Below are 9,119 nucleotides of genomic sequence, written 5' to 3' on the forward strand. Positions count from 1 at the left end.
GTTTTTTTTTCGGGTGCCATAATTTCCATCACTTTTCCCACCATCAACCCAACCGAGTAAACATAAAACAATTAGAGGCTGCTCTGATGAGTTACAGTACTTATAGCAAATAATGAAAGAAAATCATAAGACAGTCTGCAGAAAGAGAGACACTGTTAAAGTATTTCCAAACCAAAACATCACACACTTAATATAACAAAGAAAGTATACACTAATATTCAGAAATCTGGTTAATCAGTTTAAGCCTGAAAAAGCAAAAATGTTCATTCAGTGTGTAGGCTATTCATCTCCAGTGTTGATCATTTCCAGGCAGCCACCTCATTCTGGTGAGCGCCAACAGTTCATGGTACACCAGGAGGAGATGGCCTCAGTTGCCACATTTAATTACTCCCCCCATTTGAAACAGCCATGGGATATCAAATTTACTTTATATGCCTTCTCCTCCATATAATTTTGGTAAATAAAGATCTTTGTTTCACTTTAAATGCGCACAGAATCAGTAAAAGCGAATTTTTTTTTTGTCTTTTTTTTCTTGATTTTTTTTTAATCTTCTTAACATTTTCACTCTTGCCATCTATTTGCTGGACACGACGATCTCCGAATACTAAGGGTAAAACTCATCTGTTCAACTTTTCCAAGTCTCTTTTCTGTCAGGAAAACAAAAGCCAAACTTAAATACTGTAAACTCCATAGTCCCTTTCCCTTTTCTATCCCCCCGCGGAAATGCTCGGATTGTTCATGAAAACAGTCACTGTACAGGACTCTGTAGTGTGCGGTGTAGAGGAGGGGTCTCTGCTTGGGAATATACGTCCTCCATATTCGGGTGAGGGACCCCAATTGGTGTCATTCTTTTCTCTTTCTGTCTTCTGTTGCAAAACCAAACACGGACAACCTCTTTTTCCAACTGCAGAGTGTTGGCTAAACTGGTGATTTCATGAGCAGACGGCTTTGGGCATTTTAAGAAATGATTTTCCAGCGCCCCTTTCACCCCCACTTCAATGGAGGTCCTCTTCTTTCGTTTCCTGCCCTGCGCTGCAATCTTGTCCAAATTGGTGGGACTGCCCGTGTTTGAGTCTGTCTCCTCCAGCCACTTGTTTAAGAGCGGCTTAAGTTTGCACATATTCTTGAAGCTGAGCTGCAGCGCCTCAAACCTGCAGATTGTGGTCTGAGAAAAGACGTTTCCATACAGGGTGCCTAAGGCCAAGCCCACGTCCGCCTGCGTAAAGCCCAGTTTGATTCGCCGCTGCTTGAACTGCTTGGCGAACTGCTCCAGGTCGTCGGAGCTGGGCGCGTCCTCGTCCGAGTGGTCCTGGTGGTGACTGAACGCCTGCTGGGGCGACTCCATCTGGTTGTCGTGGCTGCCCGACTCGTCGTGGAGCGGGTCCCGCATGCCATGGTGTAGGGCACCGGGCTGGGGACTCAGCATTGCGTTAAGGTTTGTGTATCCAGGCTGCGAGTAGACCAGTGACTGGTGGCCGTTAGATGTTGGGGAGAGAGTGGATAAGTGGTGCGTCGTGGTCGGTGCCCACGAACCATGGTGGCTACTCTGCGTCTGCTGGTGCACCAGGTGAGATCTGTGGTGGAAGCCGCTGCTCAGGTCCTCCCGGGTAGCCTGCACAGAGGCTTTGTGCTCCTGCTGTCCGACGTGGGTGCCGCTGGACCAGTCGGTGTTGGAGGTGGGCAGCCACTGGTGGTGCGTCAGGCTCATCGGGTGTCCCGTGTTGGTAGCCGCTAGCCCTTGCAAGTACTCGTGGTGCATCATTTTCTGCACCTCTCTGTAGGTCGTCCCCTGATGCATCCTATCCGAATCCGGATGCATGAGCGGGTTAGACGGTAAGGAGTTATTCCTCGGAATATACTGAGCTGTTGTCGCCATGGCTCCTACTTCGAAAACTGACGAGCACTTCGGAGGTCTCCAGGCTTTAGAGCCAAAACGCAACAACCTGCTCTGGGAGGTCTTGGGGAAGAACGAAGACACGCCTCCCTTCTGCTTGTATTGGCTCCTCTCCGATTCAAGCCCACTAGGGACATATTCAATAGGCGCAGGGTTTCAGAGCATGGTACAGCGCATTTTTCGCACAGGATGGATAGAGCGCCGATCTTACATATGTTATAGAAAAACACATGTTCTATTTATTAAATGTCTCTTTGAGTTTTTAACAGTACTCATCTCATGTCGTATACTTGCGCACAGATAGCCTCCCGTCCATCAGATACTTTCCCCCCCGTCCTATTCTCTCGAAAGAAGGTGAAGGTGGCTGCAGCAGCGGGGTTTGATTAGGTTTCCCTGGATTTAGATCGGGTTGTTTTGCAAATAACCACGTGGGGGAGTACGGAGATCTTTTTGAAGGGTTGTTTCCCCCCCTCCCCTCCCCTCCAACATACACACATGCACTTACAAACACGCACCCGTGCACCTTTATAATAGGTCACTGATGATTATAGCGCTCCTCATTTTAAATAGATTATAAGGCGCGATGCTCCAGCTCTGCAGCCACCCACACTACGAGAGGCGTGTAAATAAGCTCTATGTGATGTGTCTGTGAATGCTGCTGTAAATGTGTGACAAATTTGAAAGCATTTGCTCTATTTCAAAGCCTCCGCGTATGTCATTTATTTGTATTGTCTCGGTAATTTTCAATGTTGTATGATCTCATCATCACCACCCACTTAGTTATGATAGGCCAAGATTCTCTCTCTCTCTCTCGCTCTCTCACACACGCACACACACACACACATGCACGTAAAGTGCAGGTGACATATATTATACTCAACTTATTCAAATCATTCAGTATCTTATTTTGAAATCCTGACAACAGTAGTATAGGCGTTATCAAGGTTTAGTGCCATATCTGATAATAATCCTTCATAATGTATCATAAAACAGTCTAATTTAATTGTTATATGACATTGTATTCACCCCTCACTGCCAAGCTGCTGCAGTTGTTCTGGATTTTCCCTGGAAATTTGGATTTAACAGATTCAAGAAAATAAAATAGGCTATATTTTTTATATGATTTACCTCTCGAAGCATTTTACTAAGCAGCAACTTGGAGAGAGAAACCTTGTGTTTCTTCCTCCTGGCTCCTTCCACACTACCTCTCCCGGTTGATCTGATTATTTTTCCCTTCACGTTTTGTCCCAATAGCAAATTACCAATTCTATGAATTGCAAAGCAGCCTCAGAGACGCTGAGGGGTAGAGAGAGGGGGGGAGATGCGAAGATTGAAAGGGATCTTTGCAAACACAATCACGTTCTTAAATGGAAATGCGGGGCTTTAAACAAATCTTACATCTCTCCCGTTCCATTCGCCTAAAACTCTGCAATCAGGCACATGTTCCACTCCTTCTAAAACAGGAGCTTTTTGGAAGGTTTTTCAGGCGCAACAGTCCCATTTTAATCATTTACCTGAAAGCAATGTTTTGCCTTTTTATCTCTGCAGCGTGTTTGTTTGTTGTCATCTTCCCCATGCGACTATTCTCTGTCTATTTACAGGAAGACTCAACTCGTGTTCATTTTAATCCGGGACTACATGACTAAAAGGTAAGTTGTCTCCTTTCTGCTGTGACCGTGTCCTTGCTAACAATGTAGCGAGTGTGTGTGCGTGTGAGTGTGTGTGTGGAAAATGTTGTCGGGGTCACAGGTGCTCGTCATCATCTCTTGAAAGGCGTGGTTTTTGTCCACCCATCCTTTATATATTTATTTGAGATGAGTGGGAGACAACCCGTGCGAGTTATCGGCGTGTCATTTTAGGACAATTTATTAGCAACAAAGTCAGATTTTAAGATTTATGAGGATGTTTTTTTTTTTTTTTTTTATACTGATATGCACCTTTTATTGCCGGTATTCATAATACATCTCGTTTTAAGAAACACTACTTATGATTAATATGTTATTGTTTTCTTTAATTTTCAAAAAACAATAATTTGCATGATTTAACTGCCTAATTTTATCATGGAATAGATTTGAATATAAAAACATTACATACCAAAACATATATTTATTTAACTAATTATTTACTGTGTGTAATAGTTCATAGAATAACATCGGTAAAATGCTCTAAAATGTAAAATAAATAAATGATATTAACACGTAAGACAATGCTTCTCTAACTCGTTAATGGGAAATCCCAGGCAGAACATTTCTTATTGCCAGTCTTAAACTCCTGAGAGACCTCAGTGGCTGTGTGTCACTGCTGTAAGGGACCGGAGCTCCATGCAGCTCTCAGTTAATGAAGATGCGTTAGCCATTCAGTCATTCTTGTCTCCCAGTCTATAAAAAGCAGTGGTTTCTGCCACACAGACCCAGTCTTGTGCTTTGCCATGCCAGCGAGGAGCTGCTGGAAAAGAAAGATCCAGATGCTTTGGCCCTTTTGTAAAGAATATGGCCTTGTGTGAGCTGAGGTGCATTTTTGCCAGGACGCACTAGGTTTCCATGGTGCGCTCGATGAAAGGGATCACACAGAACTTAGTGGTGAATGACAGGCCGTACAGGAAAAGCGGCTGGAAATGTACACGATATGATGGATTTAAAAAATAGAATGGGGGGAGAAAAAAAAGAGAGAAGTTGCGAGGCACACTCAGTGAACCGCAGAGATGAGTGTGGAGGAAGTTAGGGGACCCTTTTACCAGAAATAAGTGTGTGCACAAGTCTCTTCTTTGTATCACCCTGAAAACACAATTCTCTGATTTATGCTTCACTTTCTCGCGATATTCTTTCCTGTGATGTCTTGACATGATGTGAACCTGCAGGACCTGGAGGGACATTAAAACTTAATATCTATAAAGAATTTAAACATGGACAGGACTCTGTGAACGTGACACTGACCAAACATCATTTGTTTATTTTTTGGAAACGATGTTTGAGTAAATGCAGCGAGTGTATTTCTGTGCTACTGTAATTTAGAAGGTTATTTATTAGAATGAAGGGTCTTTTTGTTTTTGTTTTTTTCAGTGAGTCACGTGTTAATCCCCCCCCCCCCCCCCCCCCCCCCCAGTCTACTTAATATGCTGCAGTGATTGTCAGGACGCACCTCAACCAATAAGACCCCATGACCCTTAAATTAAACAACTTTCTCTCTTTCTGACCTGGATATCAGTGCAGTAGTGATGCAGTGTAAAGAATACATAATAACGTGTACGATGACCCATGACAAACACTTAAGACGAGAATTGTGAAATAAGGTCACAGCATTTTCTGCACTCGATAAAAAATGAAATAATAAAAGAAAAGGTAACCGTGTTATTAATCAGAAAAACAAACCGAACTCTATTTTAAAACATGCATTAGATGAGTTTATTTTTAGGCTATTTGAGTCCTTATCCTAAGGCTATAAATATGCAAACATGTAATTTTGAAATAAAGTTTAAGCTAATCATGGAGTTTTATTTCCACAGGTATACCTGCAGTAACACACTAACGCACTCTTAAAAACGGCCTCGGCCTCATATTAGATGTTAAATACAAGTCGTCCTCAATTCCAGGGGGAACATTTCGACCTGCCACAAGCTATGTTTAGATTTTAAAATTCATGTGATGTACCCCCCAACTACAGCGAGTAGAATAATATCCACCAACTCACTCAATCAGATAATTGTATTTCGTTTCCAGTTTTTCTTTTTTTTTTTTGATAGACATGCGTAATAGGCACTAAATATGCAATAGCAAAAAAAAAAAAAAAAAAAATCTTGTTTGCCCATCCATTTTGAAGACCAAATCGTCCCGTGCTTTTCAGGTAACTTTTTCCCTTTCTTTTTTTGGCTAATGAACTTGGGCTATTCTGCCAGCATCCCCCTGAGAATGCGACGGGGGGAAACGCTTCTCTTGTGGTAAAAGGTGCGAGTTTCTTACTCTATCTCTCGGCTAATTAGGCGGGGTCTGAACGCGCCAGAATGAATATTCATGAATGGCACCAGCGCGCAATTAGTAGTGGAGAGAGTTCCCAACTTCAAACCCCCAAACAACGCAGCTTGCAGAGGAATGGGGTACCGGTCCCCCCCTACTCCATGTGTCTCTGCTTCTGCTCAAGCACTCTTTGAGCCCTCACTTATACTGTCAACTCTTATCAGCCAGGCTCCTGCTCCCATTTTCAAAGCAACCACCAAACATAAGTGATTTGTCCACTTCATGTAAATCGCCATGTTGGGAATAACAGCTAATCCAATTAGATTTCTCAATAACTTCTGAAGTGGCCTAAACAGATATGTCTTGTATCACTTGAGGTTTTGGAGTTCTTTGGAGTCATTTTATGACAAATGAGAAAAATCTAGCTCAAAATTTCTACATGTAAATCTGAATTTTAAAAGAATTCCCTGATATGACCACATGTCTAACACTCACTCCACCAGGTTGAAGACAGTGACACACGAACGTATGTGTCATGGTTTGTGTGTCACGCCGACGTGAGCCTTAGCCTGTGTGGCTGGCTGCCTGTCCGTCCGCCCGCCGAGGACCCACAATCCTCTGCTTTGAATTCAAGGTGATTCTTATCCCCGACCCCCTCCTGGCCCAGCGTGTTTGCCTCTTGCCTCCATAAAGACGTGTTTATGTATGTATGTATGTGCAGAGGGGAACACGGGGAGTTTTTCAAGGGTTGGGGGGGAGATAAGCAGAGGAATTTGAGGCCGGTGAATATGGATGGAGTCCCTGCTTTTAGAGAGCACCGCTGATAGAGAGGTAAACAGCTCCTGGCCAGGAGAAGAAGGAAGGGGGAGAGGTGGAGGGGGGTGGTTGATGCATGCACTGGCATACATTTGAGGCCTAACTCCATATCCCTCTCTCTCTTGTTATTCACTCACCATCTCTGAGGACTATCTATCATTATTCCTTCACCTTATTCAGTTGTTATATTGTCGAGTTTTTGCTTTTGGACAATCTTGTGGATTTCGACAATGAGGTTCCATTATCAATACACGGAGAGCAAGGGTGTTGGAAAACCTGATTTAAGGCTCAGAAGTTTTTGTTTGGTCCGTGCTGATGCTGCATTTTTATAGACGGTAAAATCAGTGCAGGTTATCGGTTACAGGTGGGATTGTTTTTCATAGATATGGACTGTCAGGTGTTTCTCCCAGTCGTGGTCACAGTAATCATTGTTACCATTATCGGCATCCTCATTCAGCATCAACCATATCTCAATCAATCCTGCCTGCAACTCCACGCTCTCCTCTTCTGCCCTCTCGTTAAAAATGATGACAAGACCAGTACGATCTTAGACTTCTGACCCTCTCTTGTTTTCTTTCTTTCTCTACTGTTTCTTCTCTTCTCCTGACAGATCCTGCGAGGCTGAGCGGCTGGCCAACACCAAGGCCACAGCAGGAGTGAGTCGACACGTCTCACATATTGTCACAGTGCGCGCGTGTGTGTGTGTGTGTGTGTGTGTGTATGTGTGTATGTGTGTATGTGTGTGTGTGTGCAAACATGTTGCCTGGTATAGAAAGTATGTCGTTCATGACCCTGCTTGGTCCATTCCAGCATTTTACCCTTTTGTTCTGGAGTTGAGTATGAACAAACATGGCTTTACGTGTGTGTGTGTGTGTGTGTGTGTGTGTGTGTGTGTGTGTGTGTGTCACTCACTTACAGTATGTAGACAACATGTTATCACTATTCTATTTTTTGTGAAACTCCACTTATGTGATTGTCAGGTTTTATATGAATGCCCCTTATTGTTTTTTATACATCCTTCAATATTGGATAAATTAAATATTCTAAAAGCAGTTTTCTAAACCCCTAGAAATGCATATTAATTTAGCAAAAATATTTTTCCCCAACTGGATTTCCGTTTTGCTTTTTTAAAGTATAATTTTGGGCATTTTCATGCCTTCACTAAAGAGCTGACAGTAGAGAGATGAGGAATGACATGCACCAAAGGGCCCCATTCTAATTTCAACCAAGGCATTTAGCACCTTAACCTCTAAATCTCTACAGTGTTTCGCTGTTGCCAAATTAAACGGTGCATAAAGTCAACTTTATTCGGTGGAGAACATCTTCTTGGCATTCGGCTGATTCCAAGCAGTTGTTTTGTTCCACAGGTAAGCCCTCTCAGGCTCTGACTTTCCTTTGGGGCAGCTGCTTAGTTTTATCCCACCTGATTGCTCTCTTGGCCACGACACAACACAGCTACTCTCTCTCACACACACACACACACACACACACCACACACACACACACACACACACACACACACACACACACACACACACACACACACACACACACACACTCTAAAGATCTTCCACACTGAGGCCCCACCGCAAAGTTATTAATGAGCTGTTTAATTTTAATTAGATAGTAATTCATGTTAATGCCTGCTTAATGGAGCCAAATAATTCCCCTCGGTCACTCGGGGTCTTTATGCTTCGTTTACCAGCCCCTGCAGTTATTCTCTGGCTTTTGTTTTTATATTACATTTCTAAGTCTTCTTTTTGAATGATGAAAAACGGTAAAAGCGGCAAACATATGGGGTGAGTGAAGCGTGTAAGTATGTGTGTGTGTGTGTGTGTGTGTGTGTGTGTGTGTGTGTGTTAGTGTTTAAAAGAGTGTCAGTGTGTATCAGTGAGAGTGAAAGCTATTATTCATATGTTTCTGTTCATTTTTTTTTTTTTTATATTTATTATTTAAATATATATACTTTATTTAAGTGCTAGTTTAACCAACATGCATGTCCATGAATGTATGTCTGCATGTGTGAAAAGTTTAAATACTAGCCGCCACACACACACACACACACACACACACACACACACACACACACACACACACACACACACACACATACACTGACTCGCCTAATGCACAGGCCACTACAGTAAATGCCTTAAGTCAGACCAAAGAAAAGGTCAAACTCAGTATTGAACGCTAAGCAGGGTTAAACCCTCAGGTTGAAGTGCAGGTACCGAGACACTTATAAGAGAGAGGTCGTGACCTTTTTGTCCAGGCCAGGCCTCAAGGTAAATTGTCGCTGCCTCTTGTCACGTGTGCGTCCACTGCGCTGCTGCTCACCTAAGGGAAGGATTTTGTTCGAGACACCCCCCCTTGAGGTTCAAACATGGGTAAGGCTGTGTCGGAGTGACCACACCGGTTCGGACCACCGTGTGTGTGTGTGTGTTAGGAGCACCGGAGGG

The 9,119-nt window shown here is 43.3% G+C and overlaps 1 protein-coding gene across 1 annotated transcript; it reads right to left on the reverse strand.

Moving 5' to 3' along the window:
- Positions 1-510: 510 nt before the first annotated feature.
- Positions 511-1,907, reverse strand: pou3f1 (POU class 3 homeobox 1). The gene has a single exon (XM_029452353.1). It carries the CDS (start codon positions 1,874-1,876, stop codon positions 749-751), a length of 1,128 nt encoding a protein of 375 aa, XP_029308213.1. The 5' UTR covers positions 1,877-1,907; the 3' UTR covers positions 511-748.
- Between the last annotated feature and the right edge of the window lie 7,212 nt (positions 1,908-9,119).

This window comes from Cottoperca gobio, chromosome 16 (genome assembly GCF_900634415.1).
Source record: "Cottoperca gobio chromosome 16, fCotGob3.1, whole genome shotgun sequence".
Lineage (NCBI taxonomy): Eukaryota > Metazoa > Chordata > Actinopteri > Perciformes > Bovichtidae > Cottoperca > Cottoperca gobio.

Coding starts and splice junctions, on each gene's coding strand:
- pou3f1 (XM_029452353.1), bottom strand. CDS start 1,876: ATGGCGACAACAGCTCAGTATATTCCGAGGAATAACTCCTTACCGTCT.